At 39.4% G+C, this 20,356-nt stretch overlaps 1 protein-coding gene across 8 annotated transcripts in view; it reads left to right on the top strand.

The window, feature by feature from the left end:
- The window catches only part of EXOC1 (exocyst complex component 1), a 71,051-nt gene that overhangs the window by 50,285 nt on the left and 410 nt on the right, over positions 1-20,356 (top strand). For 3 of the 8 annotated variants that reach the window (XM_023192189.1, XM_023192194.1, XM_023192190.1), the window contains one exon: positions 1,196-1,875. In XM_023192189.1, coding sequence (XP_023047957.1) covers positions 1,196-1,348 — 153 coding nt within the window. In that variant the 3' untranslated portion in view covers positions 1,349-1,875. Of the gene's footprint in view, positions 1-1,195; positions 1,876-6,709; positions 7,168-8,079; positions 9,043-12,180; positions 12,625-15,456; positions 15,476-20,356 lie in introns of those variants that run through there. The other 5 variants (XM_026447656.1, XM_026447658.1, XM_026447657.1 and 2 more) reach the window with 5 other exon arrangements.

Here is a 20,356-nt window from a genome sequence, read left to right as displayed (position 1 = left end):
GCACTCCAGCCTAGGCAACAGAGTGAGGCCATGTCTCAAAAAAAAAGAAAGAAAGAAAATGAGCTTAGAGGCTTAGAGAGTTGGAGTAATAGGACCAAGCTCCCATAACTAATGGATAGTAGAGCTAAATTTAAAGACCAAATTAGGCCATTATTCTTTGTAAACCATATTAAAAGGCCCAGATATGAGTGAGAGTAATTCTGATTTCACCATCATGGAAGACTTCCTAAGGGATATTGCATTGTTTGTTTCAACCTCTGAAAGTCAGATGTATTTTAACAGGCAAAATGGGGATGGAGGGAGTAGCATTCTAGAAAGAAAGAATATGAGCTAAACAACGAAAAATAAAAAGCGTAATACTGCTTAGGGAATAGTGATTGGTCTCAAGTTGACAGGAATTTAGGATTTATGAGATTTAGCGTTTACATGAAAAAACCTTGGAAGAATACATTCCCTCAGCTGTCAAATAGGGAAGATGATCATAACACCCACCCTCACCAGGTCATCATGAGACTTAGTGCTATAATATATTCATAAAGTGCTTTGTACTGTGCTGATAAAGAGTGAGCTTCAATTAATGTAATCTGTTTAAGCCATTATGTCAATGTGTGTATCACACTGTGTCTTGATAGTTGTCTACATATTAGTCTCCACTGTTAGACTGTAAATCACATGGTTGCAGATAATGGGTCTGACTCATTTTGCTATCCTCCAAGGCATCAAGCAATGTTTTGCATCAACAATTTTAGATAAAGAAAATTTTAAATTTTAAAGGAAATGAAATTAAAGCATTACATTTTATATAATCACTAGTCTTAGTTCTAAACATAATTGTGCATATCCGTATCTGTGTTGCATATTGGAGTATATGAGATAATAGCTAAAATGCCATGTGCTTACTTGTGTCAAACATAGTTCTAAGCACTTTATGTACATTTCTTATTTAATTCTCACAGCATTATGAGGAAGGTCTTATTATTATCTTGGTTTATAGATGAGGAACTTGAGGCATAGAGCAGTGATGTCATATACTGAAGGTCACAAATCTTGTCGGTAAAAGTGACTAGGATTCTGGTCCCAGAATGCATGTTCTTAGCTACTATACTACCCAGATTCTTAGAATATGCATTATTTCTGCATACTAGATTACATATTATTTCCATTCATAGCCTAATGACTTTTTTTTTAATAATAGGTGGTGTGGCACTCCATGCAAGATGAATTTATACGCCAGTATAAGCACTTTGAAGGTTTGATAGCTCGCTGTTATCCTGGATCTGGTGTTACAATGGAATTCACTATTCAGGACATTCTAGATTATTGTTCCAGCATTGCACAGTCCCACTAAACCCTGTGAAAGAAGAAAAGATAAATGAATGAAGCATTTGAGTATACCAGACACTATACCAAAATACCAAGCAACTGTTTTGAGAACCCAGACTTAAAATTTTATGTATTATTAAATGTTAGATAAATGGGTAGTACCATACTACAAATATTTAAATGTAAAATTACCAACCTATATAGCAGTTTTATTTGCCCTATAGGTTGCATACTAACTTAAGCATTTATGTCATCATAAAATGCCTTTAGCATTTCTCAATGGCTGGATGGGAAATTTTCCTTTATTACCTAGCTGCTTGTGTTTGAGTGGTTGTCCTGTGAGCAGCACATTTGGAGTTCTTCAGCTTTCACTGCTTCTCTGTTGCTTGCTAATCATGTAACTACTAAAATACTGTACAAAATTGTTTTTTCACACTAACAAATGTGTATATGGAGAAGAGGGCTCATGTGGTGATCATTTGTAAAGTTAGATTTTTGAGGATTATGTGACTAGTAATAAATGTGAAATAAGTTTTCAAAATTGACATTTGATAATATTTTAGGTCTATTTTATGCTATCTTCTGTATTAAAGCAAGTTCTTACAAAATCCACATATAAAAATTAATTGCAAGTTTATATACCACAAAACACTTAAAAGTTTAATAATAAGTAAAGTAAGCTGGGTGCAGTGGCTCATGCCTGTAATTCCAGCACTCTAGGAGGCCAAGGAGGGAGGACTGATTGAAGCCAGGAATTTGAGACTAGCCTGGGCAACACAGTGAAACCCTGACTCCATAGAAAAACAATTTTTTGTGGTGGCACATGTGTATAATCTAAGCCACTTGAGAAGCTGAGGCAGGAGGATTGCTGCAGCCCAAGAATTTGAGTGAGTTGTGATTGTGCCACTGTACTCCATCCTGGGCAACATAGCAAGACACTGTCACTTCAAAAAATAAGAAGAAAAATAATAATATTGAAGCTGTTTAGTATTTAGGACTAACTCTAACAAAAGATGTCCTGAATTGTGTCCCCACTAAAATTTTATATTGATGCCCTAACCCCCCATGTGGCTGTATTGGAGATACGGTCTTTAAGGAGACCATTAAGTTTAAATGAGGTCAGAAGGGTAGAAACCTTGATCCAATAGACTCAAAGACCTTGTAAGAAGAGGAAGAGACACCAGACCTCACTCTCCCTCTGCCATGGGAGGGCACAATGAGAAGGCAACTGTCTGCAAACCAGGAAGAGAGTCCTCACCAGAACCTGACCATGCTGGCACTGTGATCTCAGACTTCTAGCCTCCAAAACAGAAAATAAATTGTTTGGCAGCCCAAGCTAATACAAGATGTATAAGACCTCTATGGAGAAATTGTAACTACTGAAAGATATTAAAGAAGACCAAAATAAGTGAAGTATTTAATGTTTCCAGATGAGGACACACATACTAAAGTAGAAATGGCAGTTCTTTTTGTGTGTGTGTGTGTGTGTGTGTGTGTGTGTGTGTGTGTGTGTGTGTGTGTTTTTAAATTGATAGAGGATCTCTCAGCTCTGTTATCCAGGCTGGAGTGCAGTGGTGTGATGATAGCATACGGCAGCCTCTATCTCCTGGGCTCAAGTGATCCTCCCACCTCAGCCTCCCAAGTAGCTGAGACTACAGATGCGCACCACCACATCTGGCTAATTTTATTTTTTGTAGAAATGGTGTCTCACTATGTTGCTCAGGCTGATCTCAAACTCCTGGGTTCAAGTGATCCTTCTGCCTCAGCCTCCCAAGTAGCTGAGACTACAGATGTGCACCACCACGTCTGGCTAATTTTATTTTTTGTAGAAATGGGGTCTCACTTTGTTGCTCAGGCTGAACTCAAACTCCTGGGTTAAAGTGATCCTTCTGCCTCAGCCTCCCAAAGCTCTAGTATTACAGGTGTGAGGCACTGTGCCAGCTGGCAGTTATTTTCAATTTTAAAGATTCAGCACAGTTCCGGTCAAAATCAAACTGTCTTGGTTTGGTTTTGTTTCTGTAGGACTTGACAAGCTGATTCTAACATTTATATGAAAGATCAAAAGACTAATAGCTAATACTCCCCTTGGAAGGTGGAAGGAGTTTCCTTGTCAAGAATTATAATTAAAGTAGCATTTTATTGGTACGAAGATAAATAAATAGACCAGTGGAACAAAACTGAGAGCCCAGAAACAGAACCATAAAAATATGGACTCTTTATTTATTACCCATGTGGCGGGGCAGGTCAGTGAGGAAATTATAGACTTGGGATAAATGGTACTGAGACATTTGGTAGTCCATAAGAGAAAGGGTGAAAATGGAACACCTTTCTCTCACCACACACAAAATGAATTCCTCATGGACCGAATGTCTCACGTGTCTGTGTGAAGAGACCACCAGACAGGTTTTGTGTGAGCAACAAGGTTGTTTATTTCACCTGGGTGCAGGTGGGCTGAGTCTGAAAAGAAAGGGGCAGCAAAGGGTGGTGGGATTATCATTAGTTCTTACAGGTTTTGGGATAGGCAGTGGAGTTAAGAGCAATATTTTGGGGGCAGGGGGTGGATCTCACAAAGTACATTCTCAAGGGTGGGGAGAATTACAAAGAACCTTCTTAAGGGTGGGGGAGATTATAAAGTACCTTCTGAAGGGTGGGGGAGATTACAAAGTACATTGATCAGTTAGGGTGGGGCAGAAACAAATCACGATGGTGGAAGGTCATCAGTTAAGGCCATTTTCACTTCTGTGGATCTTCAGTTGCTTCAGGCCATCTGGATGTATACGTGCAGGTCACAGGGGATATGATGGCTTAGCTTGGGCTCAGAGGCCTGATAATACCTAAATGTGAAAGGCAAAAACTATAGAACTTTTCAAAGACAGTGTAAGAAAATACCTTTTTTGCCTCAGGACAGAGAAGGATTTTGTTTAAAAAGACACAAAATCACAAATTGGAAAAAAAATAGATTTGACAATATTAAAAATAAGAACTTACGGTATTTTGATGAAAGTGAAATAACAATCCACAAATTGAGAGAATAGAACTGCAACACATCACAAAACAATCAGCATCCAAAGCCTATTTTTAAGCTCCCAAAAATCAGTTTTAAAAAAAACCGTAGAACAAAAAAAAAAAACCAAAAAACTTACAATGGCATTTCACAGAAGAAGGAAACAGAATGGCTAACAAGTATATGAAGTGTTCACCTTTATTTGTTATCAAGGAAATGTGAATTCAGAAGGATGTGAAGCCATCAAAACACAAATGCTTCTACAATCACTTAAACCATTTGACATTATCTAGTAAAGATGCGTGTCACCTATGACTCAGTAATTCCAGTCTTAGGTGTGTGCCCCAGAGGAACAGATCTTAAAATCCCTTATGTCCCTGCCAGATATGTCCCTTCCTTTCCTGCTTTACACATTAGAATAACCTATGTGCTTACAAATACAGGTGCCTGGGCCCCCCCTCCAGACATTACATTTCAATTGGTCCAGAGTGGGGCCGAAGCATCCATGGTTTTTAAAAGCTTCCCACTAATTCTGTTACTCTAAGGATTGAGAACCACTGCCACAAAGAAACTCATGTATTATGAATTAATAATACATAGGTTGGTCCAAAAGTCATTGCTATTAAAAGTAATGGCAAAAACTGCGATTACTTTTGCACCAAACTAATACAAAGTCTAATGAAAGTTCCCATCAGTACTTTTGTCTGTAATAACAAAAAACTACAAACAACCCATATGTCCATAGATAGATTGAGGTATATAGTCATTCAATAGAATATCAATACAGTAACGAAAATGAGAGTAAATTTTTGCTATACAAAGAATGTAGATTAATGACAGGAAAATAATGTCAGATGAAAAAAGTAAATCACAAAAGAATACATACAGTATGATCCTATTAATATAAAAGTTCAAAAACCTTTAAGATTAAATAATATGTGGTTTGGGATTTCAAACGTAAAACTAAAGAAAAGAGAATGATAAAATTCTGGAGTGATTGGAGGAGCAGGAAAGGAAGGGGATGGTATCTGGCAGGGACATACAGGATTTTAAAGGGATATTAGAATATTCTTAAACTGGACAGTGCATATAGAGATTTTATTGTATCCTGATACTTTATATCCTACATATACTTTATTTTATTTTATTTATTTTATTTTATTTTATATTTTATATTTTATTTTATTTTACTTTATTTTATTTTATTTTATTTTATATTTTATATTTTATTTTATTTTATATTTTATTTTATTTTTTATTTTATTTTATTTTATTTTATTTTATATTTTATTTTATATTTTATTTTAGTTTAGTTTAGTTTAGTTTAGTTTTAGTTTATTTTAGTTTAGTTTAGTTTAGTTTAGTTTAGTTTAGTTTATTTCATTTCATTTCATTTCATTTTTCATTTCATTTCATTTCATTTGAGACAGGATCTTGCTCTGTCGCCCAAGTTGGAGTACAGGGGCACGATCACAGCTTGCTGCAGCCTCAACCTCCTGGGCCCAAACAATCCTCCCACCTCAGCCTCCCAAGTAGCTGTGACTACAGATGCATGCCACCATGCCCTGCTAATTTTTTTTTTTTTTTTTGTAAAGAAGGGGTTTTGCTATGTTGCCCAAGCTGGTCTCAGACTCCTGGCCTCAAGCTATCTGCCCACTTCAGCCTCCCAAAGTGCTGGGATTACAGGCGTGAGCCATCATGCCCAGTCATAAATCTTATTTTATATCAATTCAATACTTGATTTAAATATTTAAAATCAAATTCATATATGTGGATATGCATATATCTTTACTGATAGATAATAAAACCTAGACATTTATAGATAAGATCTGGGGCCAAAGGAGATTTTAGTGCCTTGATCAAGGTCCAAGCCAGGCATTAACAGAGCTGATATTCCACACAACGCCATACTCCCTCTCAAAGTGCCAAACACTTCCTTTTCTCTACTGATATCAGGGATTGCACAGATATAAATATATATTACCTCTAAGGACAAAACACTGGTATCCTCATTAGCAGGCAATGGTTAATTTTAATGAGGTGATATGGCTCTTACTTAAAAGGTGGTGAATAACTCCCATCAGTTATAGTTTTATAAACCTTAAAGATCTATATTATTATTTGCTAGAAGTGATAACAAGAGAGGAGCACAGAACTTTTAAACAAACTGTTGAAAATCATAACTTAGAGAATACTTGTAGATGAGAAAGCACTAAGTAAAAATAGCTTTTCCAGGAAAGTTAAATGTGTAATATCAATGGTGTCAAGGAAAGATTATTAATTCTCATGGCTGTCTGCTTTGGGATCCTCTACCTCAATGTTTCTCATTGTATTTATTAAACAACTGGGGATCTTGTTGAAATGCATATTCTGATTCAATAGGTTTTGTGTGGCCCAAGATTCTACATTTCTCACAAGCTCCCAAGTAGCATCAATGTTGCTGTTCCATAGCCCCTGCAGTTTGAGTTGCAAAGCTTTAAAGTATAAAGTTACATCATTTGTGCCTCTGAACAGGTAAGGATTATTAGTTTTTTCTCCCTTGAGAGACAGTTGATAAGCTTGTGTTTTAAAAAGGGGTTCCTGGTTGTTACATTTGGTGGTATTGTGTTATAATGCTCACTTATCTAAATATCTGAGTGAATATACTCCTAAGCACATTAAGGAGTAATTCCTATTATCAAGAGAGGATGGGGAGAACTAAAAGTAGAACTACCATTTGATCCAGCAATCCCACTACTGGTATCTATCTGCACAGAGGAAAACAAGTCATTATTCAAAAAAGATACTTGCATACACATGTGCATAGTAGTACAATTCACAACTGCAAAATTGTGGAACCAACCCAAATCAATGACTGGATAAAGAAACTGTGATATATGTATATACGAAGGAATATTAGTCAACCATAAAAAGGAATGAATTAACAGCATTTACAGTGACCTGGATGAGATTGGAGACTATTATTCTAAGTGAACTAACTCAGGAATGGAAAACAAAACATTGTATGTTCTCACTGACATGTGGGAGCTAAGCTATGAGGATGCAAAGGCATAAGAATGATACGATGGACTTGGGGACTTGGGGGGAAGAGTGGGAGGGGGATGAGGGATAAAAGACTACAAATATGGTGCAGTGTATACTGCTCAGGTGATGGGTGCACCAAAATCTCACAAATCACCACTAAAGAACTTACTCATGTAATCAGACACCACCTCTACCCCCAATAACTTATGGAAAATGTTTTAAAAAGAGAAAGAGGGTGGGGGAAGAAAGTCAAAAGGCAGTGGGATAGATGGAACAGGGAAGAGGAATATATTAATACAGATGGAGAAAGTGTTACAGGACCAATAGGCTCATATGCCTGCTGCAGTAACAGACCAATTACACAGAGATAGCAGAGATGCCACACACAGTTTAATGACTATAGGTGTCTGGGCACAGCGGCTCATGCCTATAATTTCCACATTTTGGGAGGGCAAGGTGGGAGGATTCCTTGAGCCCAGGAATTTGAGACCAGTTTGGACACCATGGTGAGGCTCCGTGTCTACAAATTTTTTTTTAAATTAGCTGCGCATGGTAGTAGGTACCTATAGTCCCAGCTACTAGGGAGGCTGAGGCAGGAGGATCACTTGAGCCCAGGGAGTTTGAGGCTGTAGTGAACTGTGGTTGCACCACTGCATTCCAGCCTGGGTGACAGAGCAAGAAAGACCCTGTCTCTATTTTTTTTTTAATTAATTAATTAATTATTGCAGGTGCCGAGCAAGAAGATGTGAGGAGACCCTCAAATCCATCTCCCAGAGAAGTTCCAGGCTGGAATTTTTAAGGGGATCATGGAGAGTGAGGGGTTGGAAAATTGGGGTCAGACAAGGGGGCTGGATCCATCAGGACGTGAAAACTACATTCTTTGGTGAGTCAACTCCTCATGGGGGGCCTTCAGACCAGCTGAGTCAGTAGTGTGATCCGTGTGCAGGACCTGAAGGACTATTTCCAAGGGAAAACTAACATTTCACAATGTGTAAGTTGTTATCTATAGAGCAATTAAGGAAAATGGTAATCTAGGGTCTACGTGATTCTAGGACACTAGGCACCAAACAACCATGAAGAAGCAGGCCAGAGAGCAAGCTGACCTCATGGTTAATGCTGAATATGCTGCAAGCTTGGTTTATTTTCCTTTCTCCCCTCTCTCCTTCCCTGGTTAATTTTATAAAGTTTACAGGGCAGTTTCAAAAGCGAGTTCTAGGAGGCAATGGAGAACACAATAAGCAAGACAAAGCAACGGCAGCCTGTGAGCATATTGCTTGCCCAATGGTCTTGTGAGAATGGCTTCTCCACGTTCAGCATCTCAGTCAAAACCTCACTTGTATATCTGGGTCTCACATACAAGATGATGGGTCTTTCTAAAAGTTACATATTTTGTTTAATTGGCTAGAAGAGAGGGTAGTGAAGAAGTTAAATTGAAGAATCTGTTCTGATCTGAATTTTATACTTGTCTCCATTGAATTTTAAACAGCTTTTCCTGTCATCCTTTAATTTAAATTATGTTGCCCCATAATTCCCACATAAGAGCCTATTCTTTTCCTTCATGGCATTTACTAGAATTTGAAATATATTTATTTGTCTCTTTATTTCTTCAGTATCTTGCCTCCCACACTTAGACTACAAGGTTTAAAATTTGGATCAAGACTGTTCTGTTTACCAGTATCTATCTAGCACATGTAAGTACTTAATAAATATTACACTTTGGGGACTTGGGGGATTTTGTTTTGAGGTAAGTTCTCGCTGTGTTTCCCAGGCTGGAGTGCAGTAGCACAATCATGGCTCACTGCAGCCTCAACCTCCTGGTCTCAAGTGATCCTCCCACCTCAGCCTCCTGAGTAGCTGGGACTACAGATGCACCACCACCACACATGGCAATTTTTAACAATTTTTTGTAGAGACGAGGTCTCACCATGTTGCCCAGGCTAGTCTTGAACTCCTGGTCACAAGAGATCCTCCCACCTCAGCCTCCCAAAGTGCTGGGATGACAGGCAAAAGCCACAGAACCCAGCCTACTGACAGGCATAAGCTACAGCACCTAACCTAAATATTAAGCTTCAAAAGACAAAAAGTGAGCTGGGTGCCGTGGCTCACGCCTGTAAGCCCAACACTTTGGGAGGCTGAGGCAGGTAGATCACTTTGAGCTCGGGAGTTTAAGACCAACCCGGGCAACATGGCAAAACCCTGTATCTACAAAAAATACAAAAATTATGGCTCACACCTGTAGTCACAACTACTCAGGAGGCTGAGGTGAGAGGATCACTTGAGCTTGGGAGGTGGAGGTTGCAGTGAGCCGAGATGGCACCACTGCACTCCAGCCTGGGCGACAGAGCAGGACCCTGTCTCAGGAAAAAAAAAAAAAAAAAGACAAAAAGTGAACAGGTCATTGTTAATTCCTGGAAAGATGAAACAGTAACTCCTATTTCTTTATACTGCCTTCAGTGTCTAAAGCACAGCCATACTCTCCAACATCAGTTCCAGTTGTGTGGAGGCTCTGCTCACTTTGTTCCCTGCTTGAGCCCAGTACCTTGCTTCAAGAGCTCAGTAACTAGATGTTGAAGACATACTCACGCTAGCGTCTGAGTGAATGAGTTGTTACCAGGAAGTTGGACCACAAAGTAAAGAAAATTGTGCTCTGCCTCTAATTCTTACTTCATACAGCATTCAATACAGGATCCTGCACACACTGTAGTATCAATTCAACCTATGCCTGTGGATTGAATTAACTTCATGAAGGGAACTAAGAGAACGTTATCTCCTATAGAATTTAGACATGCACTTTTTGGGAAGAGGATTTTCTAGATCTACTTCTGTAAGGCCCTCTGCTAGACACTGTGGGCTGTGGGGACTGCCTGCTCTTCCTTGCTAATAGAACGCTGCTTTTTTTTTCACTCTTGCTCTGTCACCCAGGCTGGAGTGCAGTGGCGCTATCTCGGCTCACTGCAACCTCTGCCTTCTGGAGAACTCTGCTTTTTATAAGGTAGGAACATGCCCAGACTAAGGTGAAGAATCAAAATTGGCACAAAGCATTGGATTCCAATTTGCTGCATATTAAAATCACTGGGGAAATGTTAAAGACTACTGATATCTGCAACCCACTTCAGCCAAATAAGAATCTCTGGCTGAGAGCAGTGGCTCGCCCTGTAATCCCAACACTTTAGGAGGCTAAGGCGGGAAGATATTTGAGCCCAAGAGTTCAAGACCAGCCTAGGCAACATACTGGAAACTTGTCTCTACAAAAAATAAAAAAGAATTAGCCAGGTGTGGTGGTGCACACCTGTAATCCCAGCTACTCAAGAGGCTGAGGTGCAGGACCGCTTGAGCCCAGGACATGGAGGCTGCAATGAGCTGTGATCACGCCACTGCACTCCAGCCTGGACGACAGAGTGAGACTCTGTCTCAATCCATACATACATACATACATACATACATACGTACGTACATACTACCTCAGGATTTTCCTAAGCATAGTAATCATACTTTAAAATCTTGTTATTCAAAAATTACACTTTAGAATCTCCACATACAACTCAAAATATGAGACCTATAACTGAATAGTGATTTGGTTTTTTGTTTTTTGTTTTTTTCCCTAGAGGCATTCTATGAAATGCAAAAGAATATTCAACAGTAGCCTGGCTCTAGCCATTTGCAATTAAAATGAGAAGGTGAAATGTGGTGTTAGACACTACTGTATATTAGAACAGCATTTTGTTTCATTAATGGTTTTATAAGCCTGATTTTACTACTCATGAGTAGTAATGAGTTGTTTCTGTGTTGACTGAGCCAGCCCATTAGTTTTAAAGTGATGTGCCATTCGTGCTTTAGGGCTAATAGAGAACAGAAGCTATGTCCTTGTTTGGGAAGAAAAGATGAACTAAAAACCTTACTGGGTGAATGTACAAATCCTCTGGTGAGCATTTTGAAATGCGAGGTATTAGTTTGGTTTCTTGTGCCCAACATGAGGGGAAAGGTAGGAGGTTTTATACTGAGGAATCAAAGAAAAATGTAGACTGCTGAACGATATGTGTGCATTCACAGCAAATATGTAAAAATAGTGTGTATATAAATAGTAGAGTGTGGGCGCTGTCATTTAAAATTTTACAACACCGGGCTAAAATTTCTTTAAGCGTTATCTAGATGTTGCTTTTAAGCATTGGGGGTCCTATATAAGTTTCATTGAGTAATGGATTATATAGGATAAGTAAATTCTTGCCCAAACTTTTACACTTATTTACTGAGTAACATTAGGCAAGTTATTTAACATCTTTTGGTCTTGAGAAGCACAATCACGATACCTTTGTGTCTTGTACGTGACACATCGTTATGGGTGCAGAAAAGTTTGAGGGTTATTTGGGAGAGATTTTATGTTGTTTCATTCGAATTTAACACACCTGGCATTTGCTATATTTTAAGAGAGACATTTAGCCCTTGGATAGTTTGTGTGGGCCAACAGTTCTTTTTAGTTTATCCTCCAGGCTTTGCCAAGTGGCAACCAAACCAATATCTATTGCTCTTCAACATCTTCAAAGTCAGCATTGACCAGTCAATATTATAGCACGTAGGCCAGGAGAACTTTCTAAAAGGATTTTAAAGTGCTGGAAGAATACATTTAATCCAAAATACCGCATGCTTTCCTAAGAAAGCTTGGAAGCCTAAAATTTAATATGAATAAAACTAATCTTAAAATAGTATTAAAATTTACTTATAATAACTTTCCTTGAAATTTATAAACCAAGTTTTCTTTAAATTAATGATAGCTATAAATGTACTACATCTACCCTGTTCATAAAAATTCATGTCCATATTTATTTATTCAGGAGGAGTAATCTGCTGTAAGATTGATCAAACCATGAAATGTATCACAGTGAACAGGACTCCAAGTAGAAGAGAGGAGGAGGCTCTGACTTTTATTGATGAAGCCTGAATGATGTGCCTCTCCCTAGGGCACCATTCTAAGCATTCTGATTTTTCTGCTTCTTCTCAGAATTCCTTGTCTTTTAAATAATTTCTTGCTGTCTAATCTTTATACATATACACAGTTTATTTTTCTGTCTGAAAAATTATATTGATTTTCAAAAGAAAGTAAAAAATCTATCAATTTATTCTATAAATAAGTCAAACTGTCTCTCATTCTATATCACAGTAGAATCATGCTGGATCCAAGGATTGGACATATGACTAAACTAACTGGACCAGGCGGACACTCTGCTTCTCTGCCAGGAATCGGGATCTTGAGCAGTGTGACACTGGGTGGAATGAAGGTAGTTGGAGTTAAATCCTTCCTGTGGTCATACCAAAAGAGATTGCCCATAAGTTTATTCTATAAAGACCCCCAAGAGTTCTCCTGGTTTCTATCCCACCTCAAGGTCAGGTGGTTCTGTTTTCCTTTATTCTGTGAATTACCCAAAGTTCTTCCATGCTAGGGTGCACGAGTGGTAGGAAGCACTTAAGTTAGCTGAAGCCAATTTCTGTAGCTTGCAAGCAAAGATCTCCAACTGATACAAGCATAAAGCATGTATGTACACAAAATAAATAAACTATGTAAGACAATACAGTAAATCACAGATGCCAAACAAACGGCACAGATAGCAGGTATTGCAATGGCTCAAAGGAGCTAGATATATCTATGGTCTGATAAAGTCAAGGAAGATTTTATAAAGGAAAAGGGTTATGTGTCTTTGAGTTACTGTTGCCCATCCACTGGGCAGCATCTATGAAAGATCAATAAGCAGTATAGCATCGAGTTAAGAGCTCAGCTAAGTCAGAGAGAACTTGGGTTTAAATCCTGGCTCTGTCTGGCTATATAATTTTATTCAGGTAAGTTAACCGTTAACCTCTTTGTGCCTCTGTCTCTTTATTTGTAAAACATAAGGATTAATACTCATTAATTCACTATAAGCATTAAATCAGATGATGCTTGTAAATGCTTAGCACGTACTAATATGTACTCAATTTTAGAAAGAAATGAGCCAGGCACTGTGGCTCATGCCTATAATCCCAGCACTTTGGGAAGCTAAGGCAGGAGGATTACTTGAGCCCAGGAGTTTGAGATCAGCCTAGGCAACATAGCGAGACCCCTGTCTCTACAAAAAAATTTAAAAATTAGCTGGGCATTGTGGTGCATGCCTGTAGCCCCAGCTACTTGGGAGGCTGAGGTGGGAGGATCACTTGAGCCCGAGAGGTTGAAGCTGCAGTAAGCCATGTCTGTGCCACTGCACTCCAGCCGGGGCAACACAGCAAGACCCTGTCTCAAAAATAAATAAGTAAATAATTTAAATTTTAAAAATGAAAATAAATGAATCAATGGTGTGTTTCTTGGCAATGATTGGGAACTCAAGCTCAAATATCCAGGGTGAATGGATGAAATTGTACAACATCCTTGGTCCAAGAAAAGGACAACACTAGAAAGGAATCCATTTCTCTTGCTGCATCCTATCCAACCCCCAACCCACCCCTACACCGTCACACACGCATACATTTTCTGAGGATAGAGGGAATCTCATCAAGGTCTTTGTGAAGCTTTAATTATTCACAAAGTCTTTAACAGTGTGCCAAAGTTATTTCATTAGCCTTGCAATAACCCATTTGGTAAGCCTTCTTAGCACTTTTACACACAGAGGGTACGATGTCTTCACCCAGGCCACAGTATTACCTGACGATTAAGAAATGGATTTTTATTAGTTTGCTGCCTTTCTGAAATCATAAAGCCTCTGTTCCTTTTATATTTAGCCAAACATGACTAAGAAGGCAACTATTTTAACAACTTTTTTTGTTTTTGTTTTTTGGAGACAGAGTTTTGCTCTTATTGCCCAGGCTGGACTGCAATGGCGTGACCTTGGCTCACTGCAACCACCGCCTCCTGGGTTCAAGCAATTCTCCTGCTTCAGCCTCCAGAGTAGCTGGGATTACAGTCGCCCGCCACCAAGCCCAGCTAATTTTTCTATTTTTAGTAGAGACAGGGTTTCACCATGTTGGTCATCTGGTCTCGAACTCCTGACCTCAAGTGATCCGCCCCCGCCTCAGCCTCCCAAAATGCTGGGATTACAGGCATGAGCCACCATGCCCAGCCAATGTCTTTTCATAAGGAAGCCTTTCAGGATTTTTCAAACAAGATCTACTTTACCTTTCCTAGAGAGAAAAAATTATCCTCTAAAGTTTAAGATTCTGAGAGAGATGTAGGCCCATAAGTATAATCAATTTAAAGGTGATATTCTAGAAGTATGTATAATAAGTTGGAGGAATGGATTCTAGCTGGGAGATTTTAGGGAGCCTTGATACTTTTTTTTCTGCTACTCCATATAATCCATTCTTCTCATAGGAGCCAAAATGGCATTTTAAAATATTAACAGATCATACAAATTTCCTTGTTTATACCCTTTTGTTCCAGTTATTATAGCTATGTAACAAATTACCCCAAACTGCAATCGGGGGAAACAGCCATTTTGTTTTGCTCGTGGATCCTGTGGACGAGGATTCAGGCCCAGCAGAGATGGCTTTGTCTTTGCTCCATGATGTCTGAAAGCTCAGTTGATGCAACTCAGGTTGGGACTGAAATCATCTGAACACTCCTCTTGCAGGACTGGCTGTTGGCTGGAAGCTTCAGGCCCCTCCAGATGGTTTCTCTATGAAGACTTTGTACATTCTTACAGCATGGTGGCTAGGTTCCAAGGGAAGGTGTTAGAGGAGAGAGAAACACACACACACACTCATACACACACATACACACACAGAGATTATGACCTACCAGCAAAAGTCACATCGCCTCACTTCTGCCATATTTGATTGGTCAGAGACGTGATATGCCACTTGCCTACCCTCGAATTCAGGGAACATAGACTCTACCTCTCAATGGAGAGTGTCAGTCACTTTGTAAAAAGAGCATGTGGATGGGATATACACTGCGGTAGCTAGCTTTGGAAAATTCCACCTACCACACTTTTCAATAGTTTCCTAGAACAATGAGGCCTGGCTCAGAGTAGGTGTGCAGCACATATTTGCTCAGGGAGGAACTGAGTGAACAAGAAGGGATGGTGTTTATTCTGAGCCTTAAAAGACAAGCTACTGAGTTGTTTTTTCTTTTTTTTTTTTGACAGGGTCTCCCTCTGTTGCCAAAGCTGAGTACAGTGGCACGATCTTGGCTTGCTGCAGCTTCAACCTCCTGGGCTTAAGTGATCCTCCTGCCTCAGTCTCCTGAGCAGCTGGGACTACAGATGCACACCACCATGCCTGGCTTTTTTTTTTTTTCTAGAGATGGGCTAGTCTCAAACTTCTGGGCTCAAGTGATCGTCTCATTTCGGCTTCCCAAAGTACTGGGATTACAGGCATGAGCTACTGCACCCAGATGAGATTTTTTAAAAACAGCTTTGCTGAGCTATATAATTCACATATCATACAACTTAAATACAAAATGTAACCTTTACAATGGCTTTTAATGTGTTTGCAGAGTTGTGCAACCATCACTACTAATTCTAGAACATATTTTATCACCCCAGAAAGAAACCCCATATCCACTAGCAGTCATCCTCCATTTCCCTCCAAGCCCTAGCAACCACAAACCTAGTTTCTTTGTAAATAGATTCACCTATTTTAGATATTTTGTATGAACAACTGGAATCATACAATAGGTAGTCTTTTCTGATTGATTTATTTCACTTAACATTATATTTTCAAGGTTCATCCATGTTGTGGCATGTATCAAGAGCTTCACTCCATTTTATTGCCAAGTAATATTTCATTTTATGGACATATATTTTATTCATCCCACCAGTTGATAGAAATTTGGATTGTTTTTGCCTTTTAGCTAGTGTGAATTATGCTGCTATAAACATTTGAGTACATTTTTGTGTGGAAGCACTCTTACATTTCTCCTGAGTATATATCTGGGAGAAGAATTGGTGGGTCATATGGTAAGTCTATGTTTAACTTTTTGTGGAACTGTCAAACTGTTTTCCAAAGTGGCTGTACTATTTTACATTCCCCGCAGCCATGTGTAAGAGTTTCAATTTCTCCACATCCTTGCCAATACTTGTTATTACCTGTCTTTTGGATTATAGCCATTTTAGTAGGTGTGAAGTAGCTTTTTATTATGATTTATCCATATGGACGATTTATCCATTTCTGATGAACAATGATGATGAGTATCTTTTGATGTGCTTTTTGGCCATTTATATATCTTCTTTAGAAAAATGTGTATTTAACTCGTTTGCCCATTTTAAAATTGGATTATTTCTTTATTATCAAGTTGTCAGCATTCTTCTTCAGCATATCCTGAATTTAAGTCCCTCTTCAGATATATAATTTGCAGAAAATTTTTCCTATTCTGCAGAAAAGGTTTTCACTTTTTTGATGTTATTGTTTGTAGCATAAAATATTTTAGTTTTGATGGAGCCCAATTCATCTATTTTTTTCTTTTGTCAGCTTATGCTCTTGGTATTTTATCTAAGAAAACACTGTCTAACAAGCAAGTGTTTTTATAGTTAAGGAAAATTTGGGTGTGGGGGAGAAATAACAAGGGAGAAAGAGCCATATAAGTTAAGGCATGGGAGAATGAAAGCACCTGGCAAGACGTTTTCAAAATTCAACATATTTGGAGGCAGAGGGGTAGAGAGGAGAGAGTCTACAGTGCCCAGAGCATGAAGGATTTGTATATAGCAGAGGGGTAGAGATTTGAGAGTCATTACCATAGCGACAGTAGCAGAATTCACAGAAGTCTATTGGATTGCTCAGTGTATTATACTCAGAAGAGAAGAGCTCTGAAGCTGGAACTCTGAGGAGTGCCAAAATTTAGAGAGGATAAGGAGCTCACAATGGAGGTTGACCAACAGTGGCCAAAGATATAAGAGGTAGTCGGGAGAGATTGTGTTACAGGGACCAAGAGAAGAGCATGTTCCAGAAAGAAAGGTGTGATCCACAGTGTCTAATAGTGGTTAAATAAGACAAGGATGGAAAGAATCCACTAAAATTGGCATTTGGTTGGTCATTGCTGACCTTGGTCAAGACATATCAGTGCTTCAGTAGCAGAGAGAAAGCCTGATTGTGGTAGAATTAAGTGCATAGGAAGCTTTAGGTATTAAGGAACCGCTCTTCCCAGAAGCTTGATCATGAAGAAAAGAACAGTTTTGCCAGCACTTTGGGAGGCTGAGGTGGGCGGCTCATGAGGTCAGGAGATGGAGACCATCCTGGCCAACATGGTGAACCCCGTGGCTACTAAAAATACAAAAATTCGCTGGGTGTGGTGGCACGTGCCTGTAATCCGAGCTACTCAGGAGGCTGAGGCAGGAGAATTACTAGAACCAGGGAGTCAGAGGTTGCAGTGAGCCGAGATCACACCACTTCTCTCCAGCCTGGTGACATAGACTCTGTCTCAAAAAAACAAACGAACAAACAAACAAAAAACAAAGAAAAGAACAGTAGTAACCCAGATTGGTACCCAGAGTCAAAGCCAGGATTTTATTTAAATGACCTTGAGCACATGTATCTGTCAGAGTTCAGTGAAGAAAATCAAAAGCATTCTAGGTATTTGAAGAAGAATTTATGCTGAGCAAGGTGGCTCACACCTGTAATCCCAGCACTTTGGGAGGCTGAGGCAGGCAGATTGCTTAAGCACAGGAGTTTGAGACCAGCCTGGGCAACATGGCGAAACTCCATTTCTACTAAAACTACAAAAAAAAAAAAAAAAAAAAAATGACGGGCATGGTGGTGCCCATCTGTAATACCAGCTACTCAGGAGGCTGAGATGGGAGGATTGCTTGAGCCCAGGAGGTCAGGGTTGCAGTGAGCTGTGATCATGCTGCTCCACTCCAGCCTGGCTGACAGAGAAAGACTCTGTCTCCATAATAATAATAATAATAATAATAATAATAAATTCATGAAATTATGTGCTTACAAAATCAGTGGAAGTGCTAGAGGGCCAGAAGTCAAAGGGCCATCACTGAACTTTTGGCTTCAAGATGACATCACTACTGCTGCAATCCACAGCTTCCACTTCTGCTACCACTGTAGCTGCCACACCATAGCCTCCCTGCTCCACCTCCGAGATAGCGAAGGGGAAAAGGACGACAGTTGGTTTAGATTTTTTGAGCTGGTTTAGATGACCGTGGATGTGGAAGCAGGAAGTGAAGATTTGCTCCTTCCCATATGTAGCAACCCAAACATATACTGGTTAGAAACAGAGCCTTGTTTCCAAATGGATAGTCATTTGTGATTATCCCAGAGCACCGTGTACCAAGCACTGCAGTCAGAATGTATTGTCTGGTTTAATTTTCACAACAAGCACACTAAGGGAGGTCAGCTGCCCATGTAAGCAGTTTTCCAAGCCACATGGCTAACAAGTAATGCAGCCACAATTCCAGCCCTGGCTTCTCTGACTTCAGCTGTGCTTCCCTGGCCCTGTCACCAAGCAAAGACATTTGCTACCTGCCTGCTTGGGATACAGCAGAGAAGAAGGGCTTTTATCTTCAACCAACCCTCCAAGAAACTGGTTTAGAATACTCCAAAACGACCTTGGAAAGAGCCCTGCTCACCAATCCTGGAAACTAGACATAAACTGGATCCTGTTTCTTAAGTCTATGCCAACAGTCGGTTCACTGGATTGGCCTGTCTCATCATCATTTTAATCAGCTTGTCAATCAGTTATGTCTTCTTTAATTTAAAAAAGAATCATATTACTACTCTTTAAGACACTGACAAATCCAATTGATCAATCACTACTGCATTCCATGTTACTCTATCACATTAAAGAGCAGAGCTGTATTGGCTATGCTTTATGACACATCAAAAATAAAATAAGACATGAAAGCTTTGAACATTCCTGCTATGGTATCAGTCACACGAAAACAGGAAAGTCATGATAAAATGCCTTGTCATCATCTATCCTCATTCTATTACTCAGTGTAAGGTCACTTATATATGAAGCACTTTTATAGGAAGCAATTAAAAGAAACCTGTAAATAAAGCCTCATAGACCAGGCACAGTGGCTCACACCTGTAATCCCAGCACTTTAGGAGGCTGAGGCGGGAGGATTGCTTGAGCCCAGGAGTTCAAGATCAGCCTGGGCAGCATAATAAGACCTCATTTCTACCAAAAAAAAAAAAATTGTTTAATTAGCCGGGCCTGGCGGCAGGCGCGCCTATGGTCCCAGCTACTCAAGAAGCTGAGGTGGGAGGAACACTTGAGCTGGAGAAATCAAGGCTGCAATGAGCTGTGATTGTGCCACTGCACGCCAGCCTGAGTGACAGAGCAAGACCCTATCCCCAAAAATAAATAAATTAATTAATTAAAAATAAACCCTCACAATTTAATATCAGTTCTATTTAAACAATTTTAATCAGATATAATCCTATCAAGAAAGCTAAAAAAATAACTAGGCATCCCAGCAAGTTTATATAACAGCATATTTTTTAAAAGATACTTAATTTACTCTGTATTACTTGATAATTGTGTCCAGTAACTATTCAATAATTTATTCATTCATCAAATATTTATTGATGGCTTATGGAACTACCTCTTTAGGTTACTTACTTCAAAAATTCATAGTGTAATGGAGGAGACGGATGACTGAAAAAATTCAACGAAAATATTTAGTTTTCATCTTTAAGGAAAAGAGTAAAATGGGGGCCAGAACAGGGAAAATGTTCAAAGTTAAGTGAGGGGCCAAGCATGGTGGCTCACACCTGTAATCCTAGCACTTTGGGAGGCTGAGGCAGGCTGATCACTTGAGGTCAGGAGTTCAAGACCAGCCTGGCCAACATGGCGAAACCCCATCTCTACTAACAATGCAAAAATTAGTGAGGTGTGGTGGTGCATGCCTGTAATCCCAGCTACTCAGGAGGCTGAGGCATGAGAATCGCTTGATCTTAGGAGGCAGAGGTTGCAACGAGCTGAGATCCCACCACTGCACTTCAGCCTGGGCAACAGAGCAAGACTCTATCTCAAAAAATAAAAAACACAAAGTTAAGCAAGGACTTTTACTTTGCAATTGCGACACTTGTATA

Source organism: Piliocolobus tephrosceles, chromosome 3 (genome assembly GCF_002776525.5).
Source record: "Piliocolobus tephrosceles isolate RC106 chromosome 3, ASM277652v3, whole genome shotgun sequence".
Lineage (NCBI taxonomy): Eukaryota > Metazoa > Chordata > Mammalia > Primates > Cercopithecidae > Piliocolobus > Piliocolobus tephrosceles.
The sequence above is the reverse complement of the archived record's forward strand: the minus strand, read 5'-3'. Positions and strand labels throughout refer to the sequence as shown.